This window comes from Coregonus clupeaformis, chromosome 25 (genome assembly GCF_020615455.1).
Source record: "Coregonus clupeaformis isolate EN_2021a chromosome 25, ASM2061545v1, whole genome shotgun sequence".
Taxonomy (NCBI): Eukaryota; Metazoa; Chordata; class Actinopteri; order Salmoniformes; family Salmonidae; genus Coregonus; species Coregonus clupeaformis.
The window spans coordinates 17649544-17672278 of NC_059216.1; the positions used below are offsets into that span (position 1 = coordinate 17649544).

At 43.5% G+C, this 22735-nt stretch overlaps 1 protein-coding gene across 1 annotated transcript; it reads right to left on the reverse strand.

Annotated features, from left to right (window-relative positions):
* Positions 1-8167: 8167 nt before the first annotated feature.
* Positions 8168-15865, reverse strand: LOC121538767 (protein CLN8). The gene is made up of 3 exons (XM_041846929.2): positions 15756-15865; positions 14391-15144; positions 8168-8781 (listed from the first exon to the last, which is right to left on the reverse strand). Exons 2-3 carry the CDS (start codon positions 14943-14945, stop codon positions 8467-8469), a joined length of 870 nt encoding a protein of 289 aa, XP_041702863.1. The 5' UTR covers positions 14946-15144; positions 15756-15865; the 3' UTR covers positions 8168-8466.
* Positions 15866-22735: the final 6870 nt, after the last annotated feature.

Sequence of the window (22735 nt, forward strand, 5' to 3'; positions counted from 1 at the left end):
ATTAACCAAACTTTTCCCAATGCAATCTGACTCCATCCAAGACCTCGCCTCCTTCTCAGTCATTGGTGGAGATGCGGTGCGAAGCCTTAATTGGCTCAAGAGGCCCTCAATCACATTCCTGAGGTCCTCCTCGGATTTATAATACGTTGATAACCAAGTGGGAAGGTGGTATTTACCACTTAAATGCCCCTCCAATTCGTAATTACTAGTGGAAAACTCGTCTATCGTCACTGAGCTACGACTTCTTCCACATGCTGACCTCTACCACCTTGCTACTTGGTTATGAACGCAGCAGAAGTACATGCGCTCCAGTGTGTACCACGTGATCAGTTAGGCGGCTCCCCCAGCTGGGCATCAGTCCTTCATCAGTGTGGATGTAGAGAAGCATACAAATCTCATACTTACAAACTGTCTTTCAAATGATCCACTATCCACTATGATCCACTATTGGTGTATATTATTTCATGTCCCTATCAGTGTGAAGTATTCCAACTTTACAGTCTAATCATAAACTGACTTTGCCACGTCAAACTTGAAGTTGAGGTACTACACACACGCACACACACACACACACAAACACACACACACACATACTCATTTGTTGATTCCTTCACACATGCGTGAATTCTATAGGTCTATGGTAAGTTCACAGAGTCAACATTGCATTGAAGTCAAAAGTATTTATTCTTGTTTGAATTAATAAACAATTCCCATTTACATTACATTTACGTCATTTAGCAGACGCTCTTATCCAGAGCGACTTACATATTGGTGCATTCACTTTATAGCCAGTGGGATAACCACTTTACAATGTTTAAGGGGGAGTAGAATGATTACTTTATCCTATCCCAGGTATTCCTTCAAGAGGTGGGGTTTCAAGTGTCTCCGGAAGGTGGTGAGTGACTCCGCTGTCCTGGCGTCGTGAGGGAGCTTGTTCCACCATTGGGGTGCCAGAGCAGCGAACAGTTTTGACTGGGCTGAGCGGGATCTGTGCTTCAGCAGAGGTGGGGGAGCCAGCAGGCCAGAGGTGGATGAACGCAATGCCCTCGTTTGGGTGTAGGGACTGATCAGAGCCTGAAGGTACGGAGGTGCCGTTCCCCTCACAGCTCCGTAGGCAAGCACCATGGTCTTGTAGCAGATGCGAGCTTCAACTGGAAGCCAGTGTAGTGTGCGAAGGAGCGGGGTGACGTGAGAGAACTTGGGAAGGTTGAACACCAGACGGGCTGCGGCATTCTGGATGAGTTGTAGGGGTTTAATGGCACAGGCCGGGAGCCCAGCCAATAGCGAGTTGCAGTAATCCAGACGGGAGATGACAAGTGCCTGGATTAGGACCTGTTCCCAACAATTTATTAACTCCATGCTGATGTCCATCTAGTCTAGACAAAAATGTGATTTCCCCGAGTGCCAAGCCTCTCCATAAACCAATAATCCAAAATCTGTAATACATTAAATGAGGTCATAGACAGCTCCCCTTACATCTGCAAAATACCACAAATTAATCCATCATCCATATTGGATCCCTAGAGTTGCCTGGAATGAGTGAGCACCCATCACTGAGATCATTCCAGAGGCCTTGAGCATTCATCTAATCCTATAGCACCATCTCATGGATACATTACATATTGCATTAAATTCATTGTGCACAGCATCATGCTTCAAGTGGATAGTCTCACTGGTCATGCTGAGATTAAAACACCCTACATTCGATTGACACATGTCAATTTAATTAGCATAGTAAAAACATCCCCATATTTAAGCAAGAGATATCTGTTTACCGAAATTCTGCTACGAAACTTTGCATCTGCACAGTTCTGTCAGTAAACGTGTTTTTGTCAAATAAATGCAATGTAAATTGTTAAAAGTAGTCCTTGTACATACAGTTGTATGGTTTATTTAACTTTGAAATCAATGGTTTTCCACAAGTGATTTAAACTCTAAAAATCTCTCTTTCTCTCTCTCGCTCTCTCAGAGCTGAGGATTGTGCTTCTACGAAATAGATATAGTGGGAAGAGTTCAGCAGGAAACACCATCCTGGGCAGTGAGGAGTTTGACAATGACTACTCAGTGTGTGAAGAGACAGGGAGAAGTAGCAGAGAGGCAGGTCACTGTGAAGAGACAGGGAGAAGTAGCAGAGAGGCAGGTCACTGTGAAGAGACAGGGAGAAGTAGCAGAGAGGCAGGTCACTGTGAAGAGACAGGGAGAAGTAGCAGAGAGGCAGGTCACTGTGAAGAGACAGGGAGAAGTAGCAGAGAGGCAGGTCACTGTGAAGAGACAGGGAGAAGTAGCAGAGAGGCAGGTCACTGTGAAGAGACAGGGAGAAGTAGCAGAGAGGCAGGTCACTGTGGTCGACACTCCAGGCTGGTGGAAGAATTTCCCTGCAAAGAACACTCCTGAGCTTCTTAAACAGGAAATGATGCTCAGTGTGTCCTGTGTCCTCCAGGAGCCCAAACTCTCCTCCTCGTCATACGGTTAGATGCTTCATTCACTGAGGAATTCAGAACGTCAGTAGAAGACAACTGGAGCTCCTCAGTGAGAGAGTCTGGAGTCACACTATACTGCTGTTCACCTATGGGGACTGTCTGCAAGACACAACCATTTAGCAGCATATTGAGAGTGAAGAGGAGGACCTCAAGTGGCTTGTTGAGAAATGTGGAAAGAGGTATCATGTCCTCAACAATGAGAACAAGGGTGATGTCACTCAGGTCACAGAGCTCCTGGAGAAGATGGTGACAGGAAACAGAGGACATTATGAGATAAAGAGAGAGATACTGGAGAATACAGAAAAGAGAAAGAAAGAAGAGAGAGCAAAACAGGGACTGATGAAGGTGCAGAAACAGAATGGGTGAGTTTCTGTCAGTCTCTGTTTAGGGCATTTTGATTATTCAACTGTGTTGCAGTGCAGTAAACACCAACTACAGTGATGCAACACACTAACCTGCATAGTTGCAGGTACGAGTAAAAGCTGCTCACCAGTAGCTTTTTGAGAGTCTGCAAAATCATGCAAAATGCAGGTTTTGTGAAAGAGAGCAGACTGAGTGACATAATGCAGGATGGTTTTTGTTGTTATTGCCCCTCACTTATCAAACAAGATCTGAGTGTAATGAGGAAATCAGACTTGGTTGTTTGTGTACACACAACTAGAGATTAACAGAATTACACTCCCTCATATCACTACATAATGGGTAGACCACTCCTGAAAAATGTACTTTTTGTTTTGAGTGTGACACGGTAGAGCAGACTGTGAAGGTACAAATGTTAAGCAGCACAAGAAAAGAGAGAGGGGAAGATATACAGACAATAAAATGCCATTTAGGTAGAGATGACCTAAATGGCAAACAAACACATAACAATGTCTACAATTTACATTCTATGTATAATAAACTCCTTTACAGAGTGGAAATATCTCTCTCTATGACAGGTGACTCTCTCCATCTCTCAGAGCTGAGGATAGTGCTTCTAGGAAATAGATATAGCATGAAGAGTTCAGCAGGAAACATCTTCCTGGGCAGAGTTTGACCTGACGATGACTAGAAGTAGCAGGGAGGCAGGTTACTGTGGTCAACACTCCAGGCTGGTTGAAGAATTTCCCTGTAGAGAAGACGCCTGAGCTGGTTAAACAGGAGATTGTGCTCAGTGTGTCTCTGTGTCCTCCAAGACCCCACACTCTCCTTCTGGTCATAGCAGTGGATTCTTCATTAATTGAGGAACACAAAAGAGTAGTAGAGGAACACCTGGATCTTCTCAGTGAGAGAGTCTGAAGTCAAACTATAGTGCTGTTCACTCATGGAGCCCGGCTGGGAGACACAACCATTGAGCAGCACATTGAGAGTGAAGGGAAGGCCCTCCAGTGGCTTGTTGAGAAATGTGGAAACAGGTATCATGTTCTCATCAATGAGAACAGGGGTGAACTGCTGGAGAAGATAGAGGAGATGGTGGCAGGAAACACAGAAGTGTTTCAGCAAAATGAAAAGGACAGGTACTCAAATGTCAAGAAGAGATGGAGTGCAGTATCAGCAGTATCAGCAGCAATAAGAAGAGCAGGGAGCAATCAGTTGCTTCCTCCAGAAAGTTAGTATTATTCTGGTTAATCCAGTAACAGAAGAATGCAGCACGTGTGTTACATCATGTCTTCCTCTACTGTCCTCTCCTTCATTGCATTGGATTCCATTTTGAAAACATACCTGTATGATCAAATTGAGAGTTCGAATATAGGACATGTTATGCAAAACTTAAAACTTGTTCATAACTATACATTTTTGATTGAGGATTTCTCAAAACATTGTTTTTTTCATACAATTCTACTGGTCATTATGTGAAAGAAAGATGTAATTACAAAAAAGTATTAGAGTTCCCTGAAGGTGATCTTGTTGTTGTGTTGTTCCACAGTGAGTGGGGCAATGCCAATAAGAAGAGCATAGAGAAATCAGTGTAGCAATTATGTTACATAATGTTTTTTTTTCGTTAACAAAATCGGTAATCTCCTCGTGTCCTCTCCTTCATTGCTCTGATCGAACAGACAGTGAAAGCCAGCCTAATGAGCTTCCACCATATCGTTTTTTAACCTCCCAAGTATTTCCTGTTTTTATGAATAGGAGGAGACAAAGTGACGACAGATTTTTATGCAATCGTAGACTTTAGCTCCTACACAATTTAAAATAAACAGCTACTTCCAGCATCTCTGTCTACCTTGGTAAAGCACACCTCTCGCTGACCTACACCATGTTTGATTTATATATTACACAACTAATCTTCTCCTTTCCCCCTTCTGATAACCAGGTGGCGAATCGCATCTCTGCATGTCTGGCAGACATATCAGTGTGGATGACGGATCACCACCTCAAATTGAACCTCGGCAAAACGGAGCTGCTCTTCCTCCCGGGGAAGGACTGCCCGTTCCATGATCTCGCCATCACGGTTGACAACTCCGTTGTGTCCTCCTCCCAGAGTGTGAAGAGCCTTGGCGTGACCCTGGACAACACCCTGTCGTTCTCCGCTAACATCAAGGCGGTGACCCAATCCTGAGGTTCATGCTCTACAACATTCGGAGAGTACGACCCTGCCTTACACAGGTCCTAATCCAGGCACTTGTCAACTCCCGTCTGGATTACTGCAACTCGCTGTTGGCTGGGCTCGCTGCCTGTGCCATTAAACCCCTACAAATCATCCAGAATGCCGCAGCCCGTCTGGTGTTCAACCTTCCCAAGTTCTCTCACGTCACCCCGCTCCTCCGCACACTCCACTGGCTTCCAGTTGAAGCTTGCATCTGCTACAAGATCATGGTGCTTGCCTACGGAGCTGTGAGGGGAACGGCACCTCCGTACCTTCAGGCTCTGATCAGTCCCTACACCCAAACGAGGGCATTGCGTTCATCCACCTCTGGCCTGCTGGCCCCCCTACCTCTGCTGAAGTACAGTTCCCGCTCAGCCCAGTCAAAACTGTTCGCTGCTCTGGCACCCCAATGGTGGAACAAGCTCCCTCACAACGCCAGGACAGCGGAGTCACTCACCACCTTCCGGAGACACTTGAAACCCCACCTCTTGAAGGAATACCTGGGATAGGATAAAGTAATCCTTCTACTCCCCCTTACCCCACCCCAAAGAAAGAAAAAAAAACATTGTAAAGTGGTTATCCCACTGGCTATAAGGTGAATGCACCAATTTGTAAGTCGCTCTGGATAAGAGCGTCTGCTAAATGACGTAAATGTAATGTTGCATGATATAACGAGGTGTTTGTAGGTGAGAGGTTTAGGCAGAAATAAAATACATTTTCTACTAAACTACAAGATACTGCTGGTGTTAAAATGTTTTATTGGCATTTCATGTTATAGTTAATAATTTGTGACAGACAGTCTGACAGTACCCATGTGTCAGTGTGCATAACATAATGGTTTCTTGAGAAGAAATGTAAAATATATTTAAGTAAGGAAATCCAACACTGTGCCAATTTAAGTTCAGAAAAGTTTCAAATGTTGAAACTGAAGTAGAAAATAATTGGGGGAAAAACATGATATATATATATATATATATATATATATATATATATATATATATATATATATACATATATATACACACACACATACACTTGCATCATGTCTAGAAACCATAAAGAACACAGAAGGGCTAGGCCATAGGCTAGGACCTAGGGGAAAGGACTAGAGAAACAAATGGAACTGTGCCACAATGACTTGTCACCCTTGATAAGTAGTCATCTTCCCATTAAAGGTGACCAATGCCACATTACTTGTATCACCATGGTGTTATGAGTGCCACTGTCAAAAGTTGACCGAACAGCAATACTTTTTTAATTCATAACTGTAATAATACAACCCGAATTCAAAATATTAGTAAAACTAGTAAAGTTTAGGTTAATTATGTCTATAAAGGCCCTCAGTCCTGCAACAATTTGAATAAAATAATATTGTAATAAAAAATATAAAAGAAAACTAAACATAAGAGAAGATGCCTATGGCCCCTTTTCCTCAGTGTGGGCTTTACCCTCTGAGTCTGACATCAGCTATTAAGAATGCTAAAATACTGTCATGATGTTGTTGAGGTTTTCCCATGTAAATGACTTGTGTCATCCCTTATTATGTATAACCAACAGCCTGAGTTCTAGGATCTGGGACTGTAATGTAATACTGATTTGTATACAAATTTCTAATGCAATACATTTTAATGGAATTGGACATAACATGAACCTATGCATATTAAAACTTGTTTAAACCAACCAAAAGGCCTTGGTGTCATAAATACAATTGTTCCAACCATTGAGATTCTTATTCTATTTCTATGTTTTCCATGCCTCTCCATTTGTACATTTAGTCAAGAGAGCCTTTGTGAAATACAGTAAGGCGGTCTGGATGCAGTTCAATGTGGGCGAGTTGACTCCAAAGAACTCAATGCTAGACTGCAGGACTGAATTTTCCATGAGAATATTCATGAAATACATCTTTGTACACAAATGACCAGGATAAGGGTTCAAACTCACTCACTCCATCTCACGTGACTCTTGAATGAACCTGATTTAATTGTCCACTCAAGACTAATTTGCAGGCATACAGAAGGTCCAGTGAGATACGTAACATAAAGGAGACTGTAAAGAATGATCCCCTAACTTTGTTTTCAGGCAGATCAGTGGTAGAGAGAGTAGTTCCATTAGAAAGGGAAGCAACATGCCCGTCTGTTTGGCCTGCACGGTGGTGCTTGTTATTAGTCTACTCCCTACGGTGCATCCTTTGAAAACAGCAATGCTTCTCACAGCTCCGTTAGCGTCCATCCACTGTCTTAGTATTAGAGTCTACGTGAGTCAAGTCAACCCCACTATCAAAGATACTACTCTGACAGCCACGGAGCACAGGAACCATTTCTTCAAGATGAGAAGAATTGATAAAGATTCAATTAGAGCATGCAACACTACCGGCACACATTACGGTCTAATCTCAAACAAGTCAGGAAGCATTTTTTTTATGATACAGAAAAAAGTTGCTTGCCTTCCAATGACCTTTGAAAGCTGTGAGACTTTCCTCATCTGCCAGATCCAATGACCCAGTCTGTCACTGTGTTTCTTCTCGGCAAGTAAATCTGCTGCCTCATGGACCTGTCTGTGCTCAGCACATAGTGGTTGAGTGACCACACACACTGTACCAGTAAATGCAAACACCACTGGTGCCTCAGGGCACTTCAAACCAGCCAACACCCCAACTAACACATTCACACCTTGCTGCTGGAAGCTGAACAGAGTAAACAGAACAATAATATACCTTTCTCCCTGTTCGTCTGCACTCCCTCGCAATAAAACAACACTAACCAAAACAGCAAATTTTAACCAAAGGCATAGGGGTCAGGCAAAGACTATAAAACTGTAAGATGACTTATAATGATGACTTATTAAGATGACTTATTATCTCCCGAGTGGCGCAGTGGTCTAAGGCACTGCATCGCAGTGCTAGCTGTGCCACTAGAGATCCTGGTTCGAATCCAGGCTCTGTCGTAGCCGGCCGCGACCGGGAGACCCATGGGGCGGCGCACAATTGGCCCAGCGTCGTCTAGGGTAGGGGAGGGAATGGCCGGCAGGGGATGTAGCTCAGTTGGTAGAGCATGGCGTTTGCAACGCCAGGGTTGTGGGTTCGATTCCCACGGGGGGGGTATGACATTTTTTTATAAATGAAAATAACAATAATGTATGCACTCACTAACTGTAAGTCGCTCTGGATAAGAGCGTCTGCTAAATGTAAATATAACATTTCTTCCAAAGACCAAGAGCTCTTTCATCCACATCTTGTAGAGACACAGCAGACCTAAAACCTGTACTGAGAACCTTTAAAACACACTAGTTTAGTTCAACTTAATCTTCAAAAAACCTCAAGCACTAAAAGCTAAAGAGTTCGTGAGAAATGAATCTCCTTTACAAGCATAGTAAAAGAGCCCCATAACTCTCCAAACAGGTTGACAGTTCTTGGCTCGTTTATCTCGCATGAGGTTTTTCCTCCTGCTCCCCACTTGGGCCGTTGGACGGCGGCTTGTTGCTGAAGTTCCAGTCGACAGGGTTGAGGAGCTGCATGGTCTTCTTGTGTGTCCAGATGGGGTTGATGATCACTGTGAGCAGGGCCAGGCCGGTATAGAAGAGGATGCGCTGAGGCAGGGCAACGTACATGTTCATCTCCCCCCAGTGGCTCCAGCTCACCCACCACATGTAGTACGTGAGCACCATGCGGCAGTGGAACATGTGGATCATCACCCACTGGTTGGCCTTCCAGAAGAGGGTCCTCGCCCAGCCAGCCTGGAGGGGAGAGAAGAGGGATACTTAGTGAAGGAAATGTACTGATTGGGCAGGGGATAAAGACTGTCACAGTGTTTGGGGTCCTCGTCATCTATAACAAATGTACAGCGCCTTCAGAAAGTATTCACACCTCTTTACCTTTTCTACATTTTGTAAATTGAGATTGTGTCACTGATCTGACACAATACCCCATAATGTAAAAGTCTAATTTTGTTTGTGGAACATTTTCTAAATTAATAAAAAATGAAATGTCTTGAGTCAATAAGTATACAACACCTTTGTTATGGCAAGCCTAAATAAGTTCAGGAGTAAAAATGTGCTTCACAAGTCACATAATAAGTAGCATTTACTCATTCTGTGTTCAATAATAGTAGTTAACATTGATTTTGGAATGACTACCCCATCTCTGACCCCACACATACAATTATCTGTAAGGTCCCTCAATTGAGTAGTGAATTTCAAGCACATATTCAATCACAAAGACCAGGAAGGTTTTCCAAAGCCTCGCAAAGAAGGGCAGCTATTGGTAACTGTGTAAAAATAAAATAAATACAAAATCTGACACTGAATATATCCCTTTGAGCATGGTGAAGTTATTAATTAGGCTTTGGATGGTGTATCAATAAACCCAGTCACTACAAATATACAGGTGTCCTTCCTAACTCAGTTGCCAGAGAGGAAGGAAACTGCTCAGGGATTTCACCATGAGGCCAATGGTGATTTTAAAACAGTTACAGAGTTTAATAGTTGTGATATGAGAGAACTGAGGATGGATCAACAACTTTGTAGTTTGTCCACAATACTAACCTAAATGACAGAGTGAAAAGAGTGAAGCCTGTACTGAATAGAAATATAAAACATGCATCCTGTTTGCAACAAGGCACTTAAGTAATACTGCAAAAAATGTGGCAAAGAAATTAACTTTTTCTCCTGAATACATTTACATATTAATTTAGCAGACGCTCTTATCCAGAGCGACTTAGTTGGTGAGTGCATACATTTTTCATACTTTTTTTTTTTTTTCATACAGTGTTTTGTTTGGGTCAAATCCAACATCACAGTGTACCACTCTTCATATTTTCAAGCATGGTGGTAGCTGCATCCTGTTATGGGTATGCTTGTCATCGGTAAGGACTAGGGAGTTTTTTTAGGATAAAAAGAAACAGAATAAAGCTAAGCACAGGCAAAATCTTAGAGGAAAACCTGGTTCAATCTGCTTTCCAAAAGACACGGAGACGAATTCACCTTTCAGCAGGACAATAACCTAAAACACAAGGCCAAATCTACACTGGAGTTGCTTACCAAGATGATATTGAATGTTCCTGAGTGGCCTAGTTATAATTTTGACTTAAAATCGTCTTGAGGGCCTCCCGAGGGGCGCAGCGGTCTAAGGCACTGCATCGCAGTGATAAAGGCGTTACTACAGACCCAGGTTCATTCCCGGGCTGTTCCACAACCGGCCGTGGCCGGGTGTCCCATAGGACGGCCCACAATTGGCCCAGCGTCGTCCGGGTTAGGAGAGGGTTTGGCCAGTGAGGGCTTTCCTTGGCTCATCGCGCTCTAGCAACGGGCCGGGTGCCTGCGGGCTGACCCCTGTCGCCAGTTGAGTATTTTGTGTAGATCGTTGACCAAAAGTGACAATTAAATCCATTTTAATCCCACTTTGTGAATACTTTCTGAAGGCACTGTAAAACATCTTGGGAAATAGAACAAAAGTGACATGTGAAATCTCATGTGACTTGGGTCTATTTCTCCTTAGAAATTCCCCTTTCTCAGAATGGCCATCTGTACATTTATCACCGTTGCAAATCATGTCAAGGTGCTGGTCTCAGTGTCGAGTATGTAAACAGAAAAGGGGAACTGAAATCCATCTGTGCTTTCTATGTCTAGTCCGCCAGTAAAACAACTGAACTATAAGAAAATGAATAAGCTATGATAATAAGTATCCTGGATGGATATTGACCTCATTCTGTCAGTAGAGGATGCCTGGATGTTCTTCAAAAGTCTTTCCTCTCCATCTTAAATAAGCATGCCCCACTCAAAAAATTCAGAACTAAGAACAGATATAGCCCCTGGTTCACCCCAGACTTGACTGCCCTTGACCAGCACAAAAATATCCTGTGGCGTACTGCATTAGCATCGAACAGCCCACGCAATATGCAACTTTTCAGGTAAGTCAGGAACCAATATACACAATCAGTTAGGAAAGCAAAGGCTAGCTTTTTCAAACTGAAATGTGCATCCTGTTGCACTAACTCCAAAAAGTTTTGGGACACTGTAAAGTCCATGGAGAATAAGAGCACCTCCTCCCAGCTGCCCACTGCACTGAGGCGAGGAAACTGTCACCACAGATAAATCCCCCCTTCTTCTTCACCCAAATTCAGACAGCTGATGTCCTGAAAGAGCTGCAAAATCTGGACCCCTACAAATCAGCTGGGCTAGACAATCTGGACCCTTTCTTTCAAAAAATTAGCCGCCGAAATTGTCAAATGTCTCAAATGACTACCTCGACTGGTTCACCAACTACTTCTCAGATAGAGTTCAATGTGTCAAATCGGAGGGCCTGTTGTCTGGACCTCTGGCAGTCTCTATGGGGGTGCCACAGGGTTCAATTCTCGGGCTGACTCTATTCTCTGTTTATATTAAACGATGTCGCTCTTGCTGCTGGTGACTCTCAGATCCACCTCTACGCAGACGACACCATTTTGTATACATCTGGCCCTTCATTGGACACTGTTAACAAACCTCCAAACGAGCTTCAATGCCATACAACACTCCTTCCGTGGCCTCCAACTGCTCTTAAACACTAGTAAAAGTAAATGCATGCTCTTCAATCGAACACTGCTTGCACCCGCCCGCCCGACTAGAATCACTACTCTCGGCGGGTCTGACTTAGAATATGTGGACAACTACAAATACCTAGGTGTCTGGTTAGACCGTAAACTCTCCTTCCAGACTCACATTAAGCATCTCCAATCCAAAATTAAATCTAGAATCGGCTTCCTATTTCGCAACAAAGCCTCCTTCACTCATGCTGCTAAACATGCCCTCGTAAAACTGACTATCCTACCGATCCTTGACTTCGGCGATGTCATTTACAAAATAGCCTCCAACACTCTACTCAGCAAATTGGATGTAGTCTATCACAGTGCCATCCGTTTTGTCACCAAAGCCCAATATACAACCCACCATTGTGACATGTATGCTCTCGTTGGCTGGCCCTCACTACATATTTGTCGCTAAACCCACTGGCTCCAGGTCATCTATAAATCACTTCTAGGCAAATCCCCGCCTTATCTTAGCTCATTGGTCACCATAGCAACACCCACCCGTAGTATGCATTCCAGCAGGTATATCTCACTGGTCATTCCCAAAGCCAACACCTCCTTTGGCCGCCATTCCTTCCAGTTCTCTGCTGCAAATGACTAGAACGAACTGCAAAAACCTCTGAAGCTGGAGACACTTATCTCCCTCACTAACGTTAAGCATCAGTTGTCACAGCAGCTTACCGATCACTGCACCTGTACACAGCTCATCTGTAATTAGCCCACCCAACTACCTCATACCCATATTGTTATTTATTTTGCTCATTTGCACCCCAGTATCTCTATTTGCACATCATCTTCTGCACATCTATCACTCCAGTGTTAATACTAAATTGTAATTATTTTGCACCATGGCATATTTATTTCCTTACCTCCATAACTTACAACATTTGCACACATGTATATAGATTTTCTATTGTGTTATTGACTGTACATTTTGTTTATTCCATACAGTGAGGGAAAAAAGTATTTGATCCCCTGCTGATTTTGTACGTTTTCCCACTGACAAAGACATGATCAGTCTATAATTTTAATGGTAGGTTTATTTGAACAGTGAGAGACAGAATAACAACAAGAAAATCCAGAAAAACGCATGTCAAAAATGTTATAAATTGATTTCCATTTTAATGAGGGAAATAAGTATTTGACCCCTCTGCAAAACATGACTTAGTACTTGGTGGCAAAACCCTTGTTGGCAATCACTGAGGTCAGACGTTTCTTGTAGTTGGCCACCAGGTTTGCACACATCTCAGGAGGGATTTTGTCCCACTCCTCTTTGCAGATCTTCTCCAAATCATTAAGGTTTTGAGGCTGACGTTTGGCAACTCAAACCTTCAGCTCCCTCCACAGATTTTCTATGGGATTAAGGTCTGGAGACTGGCTAGGCCACTCCAGGACCTTAATGTGCTTCTTCTTGAGCCACTCCTTTGTTGCCTTGGCCGTGTGTTTTGGGTCATTGTCATGCTGGAATACCCATCCACGACCAATTTTCAATGCCCTGGCTGAGGGAAGGAGGTTCTCACCCAAGATTTGACGGTACATGGCCCCGTCCATCGTCCCTTTGATGCGGTGAAGTTGTCCTGTCCCCTTAGCAGAAAAACACCCCCAAAGCATAATGTTTCCACCTCCATGTTTGACGGTGGGGATGGTGTTCTTGGGTTCATAGGCAGCATTCCTCCTCCTCCAAACACGGCGAGTTGAGTTGATGCCAAAGAGCTCGATTTTGGTCTCATCCGACCACAACACTTTCACCCAGTTCTCCTCTGAATCATTCAGATGTTCATTGGCAAACTTCAGACGGCCTGTATACGTGGCTTCTTGAGCAGGGGGACCTTGCGGGCACTGCAGGATTTCAGTCCTTCACGGCGTAGTGTGTTACCAATTGTTTTCTTGGTGACTATGGTCCCAGCTGCCGTGAGATCATTAACAAGATCCTCCCGTGTAGTTCTGGGCTGATTCCTCACCGTTCTCATGATCATTGCAACTCCACGAGGTGAGATCTTGCATGGAGCCCCAGGCCGAAGGAGATTGACAGTTATTTTGTGTTTCTTCCATTTGCGAATAATCGCACCAACTGTTGTCACCTTCTCACCAAGCTGCTTGGCGATGGTCTTGTAGCCCATTCCAGCCTTGTGTAGGTCTACAATCTTGTCCCTGACATCCTTGGAGAGCTATCTGGTCTTGGCCATGGTGGAGAGTTTGGAATCTGATTGATTGATTGCTTCTGTGGACAGGTGTCTTTTATACAGGTAACAAGATGAGATTAGGAGCACTCCCTTTAAGAGTGTGCTCCTAATCTCAGCTCGTTACCTGTATAAAAGACACCTGGGAACCAGAAATCCTTCTGATTGAGAGGGGGTCAAATACTTATTTCCCTCATTAACATGCAAGTCAATTTATAACATTTTTGACATGCGTTTTTCTGGATTGTTTTGTTGTTATTCTCTCTCTCACTGTTCAAATAAACCTACCATTAAAGTTATAGACTGATCATTTCTTTGTCAGTGGGCAAACGTACAAAATCAGCAGGGGATAAAATACTTTTTTCCCTCACTGTATGTAACTCTGTGTTGTTGTTGTTTTTATTGCACTGCTTTGCTTTATCTTGGCCAGGTCGCAGTTGTAAATGAGAACTTGTCCTCAACTGGCTTACCTGGTTAAATAAAGGTTAAATAAAAAAACAGTACAGTGTCACAAATGGAGTCAATCAACAACTACAAAACAGAAACATACTTTATAGAGAATATGATGAAAGGCACCAGACAGACACAAACACTCCTTTACCTTTAGTAACATCCAGGAGATGCAGGTGAAGGGTGTGCTCATCTCCAGCAGCAGAGTGACCATGGGCAGGTAATGTCCTAGTGAGTCCCAGACCACCGCCCCAGCGAACCCTGACAGGGCAAAGAAATGATGGGCAGCCAGGGGGAGGTCGAAGGACCTGAACACCACACTGGAGGCATGCAGCGCCACATTCTCAAACAGAAAGAAGCCTGTGGCGGTGAGCACAGTGAACCAAGACCAGTCCTCCTGACCTCTGACCCTGTCCCTGGACATGGCCGAGTCCTCGGTCAGCGCCCGTAGGCCCGCCACCATGCTCTGGAGGCCGAACGCAGCCCGTGTGGCCGCCAGGTTCCAGAACACCTTCTCCTTAGCCAGCAGAGAGCGGTAGGTCTGAGAGAGAGCCGTGGACACCAGGTGGGAGAGGAGGAACACGGCCGTGTAGAAGGCAAAACCCAGGCCGATGACCTGGAAGCGAAGGCCCCAGGAGAAGTAGCCCGGACTGGGGTCGCCGGGGCCCTTGAATGCATGCAGGGTGCTGGCCTGCTCGGAGGTCATGTTAGTTTGTGTGAGTGGATGGATGATGTCTGTTGGGAGTTCTCAGAGTTGAGTGACCCGGTGATCATTGAAAGGACTAGTTACTGGTTAGTCATCAACCACAAAAGCTGAAGAACATAGGCACATCCAGGTACTTTCCGCAGGTGCTGGAGTTGTAGACAAACTCATGGAAAACAGACAGGAATTAAAGCCAACCACCCTGCAAAAGGAATTAAAGCCAAAACACATTGGTCAATGTTCATAAAATAGTTATGACATGTCAACATGTGCTAGATGGCGTTTGAACATTACCCTCTATACCTAGCCAAAAACATGATCAGTTATTGTTGACCCAAGATAAGTGATGTCGGTGTGTTAACTTCTGTCTGTTTGAAATAACACAGAGGCACAAGAAAGGAGAAGTGAGTGACTTCACACCTTCTTTCGTTTGACAGACGATAACATAAGATATCGGGCACCTTTTTTCCTCGAGGAAAATCGTCTGACCATGGTGTGTCAAGTGAAATTCAATCTGATAAATGCAACAACGTGGCTAAATCAGCTAGATACGTTGATACATGGCAGAGAAAAACAGAGGCCAGTTTACTAAAATCTGAAACATTGCACCATTGTTTACACTGTAAAAAATGTCCACTCAGGCACAATTGCGATACCTTTGCTGCAACATTATTGCATGCTGTTTCTCATCTGTAACAGAACAGAATGTCCTGACACAAAACAAACAAACGACTGTTTGTGGCTTTGGCTAACGAGCTAACTAGCCAACATATATGCCTACTCATCGCCATTGTAGCAAGAATAATTACTTACCTTATTCGTTCATTCTTGGCAAACATCAGTTTGTTGGACTGTGAAATCAAAGAAGATATTCGATCCGATCAGCAACGGGCTTGTTATGAATTTCTTCTTCTTCTTCTGCTTCTGCTTCTTCTTCTGCTTCTGCTTCTTCTTTGGTGGGGTTTATCGGCGGTTGGCATCCAATGTTATGGTGCATTACTGCCACCTACTGTACTGGTGTGTGGGCCAACGATAGGGAGCCCTGTTGCTCTTAAAAAAGATAACAAAATATTTTAGACTATATCTAATGACGTTCTACTCAATATACTCTTTAAACTAATTTCCTGTATCGCCTTCTCCCTCATACTAGATCTCAGCCTTTCTCTTTCTCTCTGATACTGCCCATACTGTAGCAATACTGTAGTAAAAATAGCCTACTCTCTTCTGTCCCTTCCTGCCGTCCTCCCCTCCCCGACTTTCGTCTGTACTTGAAATAAATGCCTGCCCTTAGTATCTCTATTCCACTGCTCCTGCCATCTCTGAACCATCACTGTCCATATCAGGCTTTTTGCCTCTGCCTTGCTCATTGAAACTATAACATCAACATCCCCACTACTAAGTGCTTGTTTAGCCAGTACATCAACTGCCTCGTTCACCTCCACCCCCACATGGGCTGGGACCAAGTAAATCTTATCTGTATACCCATCTGTCTAATCCTGCCATGGGTTTGTAGCACCTCATAAAGCAGGTCTTGTCTGCTACGTGAGCTAAAGGACTGGAGACCCCTCAACACTGCATATGAATCAGAGTAAATAACTACTCTGTCCAGCTTGACTTCCTCCACAACACTGCAGGGCCAACAGTATGGCCATAACCTCCGCCGTATATACAGCCAGATGATCTGTAATACATTTCCTGACTTCCACCCCACATTCCTGCACTACATATGCTGACCCAGTACGTCCTGTCCTTTGATCTTTTGAACCATCTGTGTAAATGGCCACAAAACATCCTGATACACAGTATCCAGACATCTCTTAAACAAATCAGATGGATCAACACCCTCCCTATCTTTCTGTAGTCTCTCCAACACTTCTAGATCAACTACTGGAGGCAGGAGTAGCCATGGTGGATTTACAGGAATAGCTACCGTTGGACTAAACTCCCTTCCATACAGTCCCATCTCCTTCGTCTGGGTATTACCCACCCACCCAAAGCTCATATTCTGTCTTCGCTCATGTTCCCAGCATGCCTGTAAAATCCCTTTCGCAGGATGAGACACCCCATGTCCCTGTAGGTTGACCCAATAATTCATTGCCAGCTGCTGTCTCCTAATCTGCAATGGCATATCCCCCATCTCCACCTGTAGTGCAGACACTGGGATCAATTTGGTCGCTGGCAAGAAAACAGGAAATCCCGCCCTATGAGTTTCCATGCTCTCCTATTGGTCAACACTACTCAGGCAAGTGTATTACTGTGTTTCTATTGGCCCTGAGAACATAATGTTATTAATCCCTAATTTATGTGGTGGCATCTCATCTGCAACGTTTTGAGGTTTAAGTTATCCAGCCTTTGACAAAATATTGTTATCATATAGTTCAGTAATTAGTGAATTATTGAATTACACTGCATGCAGTAGCCTACTTACTAGTTTACATGGAGTGAAGAAAAGCAAATAATGAGACACCACCCAGTCCCTCTCAAACTTTTAAATGTTTTTCATCAAAAAATTTAATTGCAGAAGTATTTACATCAGATGATATCAGCAATGATTAAACTACTTTTAAGAGGCAAAATCTTCAAAGTGTTCATTTGGAAAAAATTTAGTAAAATACAGAAATACAGTTGTGATGTGTTTAAAATAACAGAGATTTAAAAATAATAACAATGACAAAATCAGTAAACATTTTAACATATAAAACATATATAAATGCATCTTTTCTAAACAGGTGAATAAATACACATATCAATGTAACAGTGTCAATACAAAAAGACTATGAATAAACTAATCATACATTCAGTATCAGTATTTTGCATGCTATCATAACAGCTTTTCAAAATAACCCCAACAAAGGAACAAATTGATAACAAAACACGAGTAAAAGCCCAAAAAAAATGTTTCAATGAGGCATATATCATATATTAATATATTTATTATATATATATATATATTTCTTTACAAATAAAGAATATTTGGCATTATATTCATCCTCACTATAGATATGATATACAAGAGATGAAAATAGTTTTTAGCTAAACAACTACCTTTTGAATTTGTCTAGTCATTTCACATTCCGAGATCCAGGAAGTGGTGTATCAGTGTGTCATCTTCGTATTTTCTCCACAATGTGGCAAAAAAAAGACCCCTCATAAATACTAGGGTCCCAAAGCAGATAGACAAAACAAGGCCAAACAAGTAGTGTGGCCATCGATGAAGAGGAACTGTCCTAGACACTGATACATCATGTTGGGGAGAGAGGCAAACTACAGTAGGTGGGGGTTCCACATTTTCTTAAAGAATATGGCAGTTATTTTTCTGCTGCCTTCATTAGAATGAAGCTAAACAAAATACTACTTTTATCTGTGGTATCAGTTTCAGACGGTTTTATCTGAAGTCAAAATGAAGATGACAAAATAAAATAAAATGTAAAACAAACTACATGCCACATTTACCAGATACTTTGTTTCCCTCTGAATTCATGCCCAATGAGCAGCCATTTTATACCCTCAACCAAACCAGCTAACACAATGTCCCATAGACATTAAAGCCTGGAAGAACACAGGGTTGCATTGTTTGGCTGGTTATAGCTGATAGACTGGATCTGTTTGGTTGTGTGTGTTCTGCAAGGGTTACACATTTGGACATGCAGTGGAAACAATATGTGGGCATGGAAAGGATATGGCGTAACAAATCAAGGGGAAACAATATTATAAATCCCATGTTAAAAATAATGATACATTAATAACCGAAAAAAGAACTTGGGGGCCATCTAATGGACTGAATTGGTACTGTTATACTTACAAGTGATCAAGTATAGCAAATGTAGCCAGATAAAGAGAAATACAACCCATTGGTTACAGTTTTGTAACAGTGGACCGGGCTCAGAGAGGGAGCTTACCCTAAATAGATCTGGTCTAAGGTTAACCAACAGTAGAGAACCAATGGTTGTCTGTGGCAGGATTGAGAATACGATTTTAGAATATGGCACAATTTGTTATTCTATAAATGGCACTGGTAGTGGAATGTATAAAATGTAACTCTGTAATGAGTAATTAAAATGCAGAGTACAGAAATAATTATTCTCATAAATGGAATGGTAGTAAAAAATATGCAGCCTGCTTTTCAATACTGAACATCCACTATAACTCCTCCGATCCTTCTTGTACATTTTTGTATTCAACTTTTCATTTCCTCAATCTTTCAAACACTCATCACACAGACATAAAAACTATTGAAAAAATCTAAGCTATGCATGAATATGCTGCTAAAGCCATTGTGTTTAGATTGAATTTGAGCTTTCAATGTGAGTTGCTAGCTCGCTGCCTGAGCTACTTGTCATACCTTAGGCCATGTCACCATTCATAATGGTTCTATGAGCATTGAGGGTTGTCTGGATGGAATCCAACTGGAAATGGTACTGTAGAGTGGAGGAGGAAACACCAAAGTAGAGTAGCTGTCCCATCAAAGCAAACAAGAGACTCATAGAAGCAAACGCACACTCTTGCACGCACACACACCAACCCTGATGAATTTGCATATAAGTACACACACACACACCTCTGTCATTTCAGCGACACACTGTAAAAGAAGCAGAGCTCATGTCAGAGTGTGTATCCTCCAGGGATGCCAGGGCTGATATGGAGCCAAACCGGATCTATATAATCCATACAGTGCTGTGATCACCATGTACTTTACCCTGTCATCCTCAACAGTAGAGGCAGTAGAGTACAATCATCAGCACTTTTGCTTCCAATGGCCTTTGAGGCTGTCTGGTTGATCTTTCCAAGGACCTTTAAGGGATGACACTTACGTAAGCGCCCTTTTCTCTGTCACCACATACTGCAGTATATGAGAAAAGCCCACCACCACTGTCAGATTCTATAACTACAGAACAGCCTCGCAGCATGATAGAACAACAGCAGTTAGACTTCAAAGCAGAGACCCCAGCCTCCCCTAGGTCAGCATGTGTCAGTGTGAGTCTTTCTCTGCCACTGTTGCACGTCTGTCTGCGTACAACTGTAGGAACAGCAGGGGAACATCGCTAACCTGCCAACAGAGATCCTGGCTTCCTACGGGACAGACAATGGTGCACTACAGCTGCAGCACTGTAATTTTGGCTAGGTTGGTTCCCTCCCTCCAACAATATGACATCACATCCCTCAGATAGATTTATGCAGACAGAAGCTAGATCTTCACTTACAATGGAAAGGAATGTTTCTACATTCACACTCGCTAACTTGTCACTATACAAAATTAAGCCATGGAAGAGAAAGATAACTGATTCAAATATGAGGTAAAGATTAAATGATATGATTTTGAAAGGAAATCCAACCCTTTTCTGTATCCTGCAACCAACTGTGATATGCTGCAATACAAGTCATAATGTCCATCTGATTTGTGTTGTTTCCAAACTTCTATAATTGAACTGACCCCCAGGACAAGGCTATCAAAACATTATATTTTAGGATGACAGAGATAACAGTATGTGTGTGTGTACACGTGTGCGTGTGTGTGTGTTCACGTGTGCGTGTGTGTCAGAGTCCCTGCTGAGCCACACTGTGACTGGGGGTGACTGGGGGACACTGTGACTGGAGGACACTAAGGGGGTGACAGTTGGGTTATGTCTCTGCGGAGCTATAGGCGAGTGGACTTGGAGGCGCGGTGACCCTCCAGTCACTCCATGTTTCTGAAGCCGTCAGCAAAGTGGCGAAACAAGACCGTTCCTCCAATACAAACAGGACACAAAGGGACTCCAGTCTGCTGAAAGGTACATTACAGTACTCTGACTGCAATATAACGAATCCCTCTCTCTCTCTCTCTCTCTCTCTCTCTCTCTCTCTCTCTCTCTCTCTCTCTCTCTCTCTCTCTCTCTCTCTCTCTCTCTCTCTCTCTCTCTCTCTCTCTCTCTCTCTCTCTCTCTCTCTCTCTCTCTCTCTCTCTCTCTCTCTCTCTCTCTCTCTCTCTCTCTCTCTCTCTCTCTCTCTCTCTCTCTCTCTCTCTCTCTCTCTCTCTCTCTCTCTCTCTCTCTGCACCAGTTACAATAGAAGACAGGCGTAGGCAGCCTATTAGCAAATCTAAACAATCATAATTTTCTCAGTCACAAAAATAGATAATTTAGACTTGAATTGTATCAATTAGATAAGAGAGTGCTACTGTAAGTGTTGCATTGATTGTTTAACCAGTACTGGATCGACGGAGTAAAAAGCAACACCATTGACTTGGTTCATAACCCCAAAATATAACCAATAAAGGTATATTAGTTAAACAACCTCAAATAGACATCAGTCTGCAGCAGAATCAGCCTGTCCTGATGACTGATGTCTTGGTAACATTAGATAACTCAACGACAATGAGACTGGCAATGCTGACACAGCCTTGTGGCTATCGGTGTAATATGACTTTTACCATATCCTATAGCAGCAGAGGGGTTTCAGAGTTTTTCAAGTATGTGATAGCCTGTCATCATGAGTAATGACGTTTTTAGTCTCCACTACCGTGCACAGTATCAGACAGAGAGCCCCTCAAATCAACACACCTCATCCCTCACCCCAACAACTCCAGTCCCAAGGCTTTTCAGAACTCCTCTAGCCTCTTATGGGAACTGATCCAAACCCTGGTCACTGCCATTATTAACCAGGGACCCTACAGTCCCCTCCACTTCTACATCACAGTATCATATTAGGCCCCTGGATTGCAAGTCTGAGCTGAGTGAGGGGAAAATAACCCCAGTGTAACATTGACTCATATTCCTTACAGTACCATCCTCAACAACTCAGTCTCTCCAACTTCACATTTGCCATGTCTTTGCTATCAGCCGGGGATCAAAAAGCATTAGTCACTAAATCAAATTGCTGGATACATTTCTTCCCTCATATCTCTTCACTCTGGGACAGTTTCACATTATTACCTTGTAATGGTTACTCCAAAAGGGCCGCCCCCAAGTGGTAACGGTAGGTAACAACACATCTGCCATGCTGATCCTCAACATGGGGGCCCCTCAGGGGTGCGTGCTCAGTCCCTCCTGTACTCCCTGTTCACCCATGACTGCATGGCCAGGCACGACTCCAACAACATCATTAAGTTTGCAGATGACACAACAGTGGTAGGCCTGATCACAGACAATGATGAGACAGCCTATAGGGAGGAGGTCAGAGACCTGGCCGTGTGGTGCCAGGATAACAACCTCTCCCTCAACGTGATGAAGACAAAGGAGATGATTGTGGACTACAGGAAAAAAAAGAGGACTGAGCACGCCCCTATTCCCATCGACGGGGCTGTAGTGGAACAGGTTGAGAGCTTCAGGTTCCTTGTGTCCACATCACCAACAAACTACCATGGTCCAAACACACCAAGACAGTCGTGAAGAGGGCACCAACAAAGCCTATTCCCCCTCAGGAGACTGAAAATATTTGGCATGGATCCTCAAAAAGTTCTACAGCTGCACCATCGAGAGCATCCTGACTGGTTGCCTCACCGCCTGGTATGGCAACTGCTCGGCCTCCGACCGCAAGGCACTACAGAGGGTAGTGCGTACGGCCCAGTACATCACTGGGGCCAAGCTTCCTGCCATTCAGGACCTCTATACCAGGCGGTGTCAGAGGAAGGCCCTAAATATTATCAAATACTCCAGCCACCCTAGTCATAGACTACTCTCTCTGCTACCGCACAGCAAGCGGTACCGGAGCGCCAAGTCTAGGTCCAAAAGGCTTCTTAACAGTTTATACCCCCAAGCCATAAGACTCCTGAACAGCTAATCATGGCTACCCAGACTATTTGTATTGCCCCCCCCACC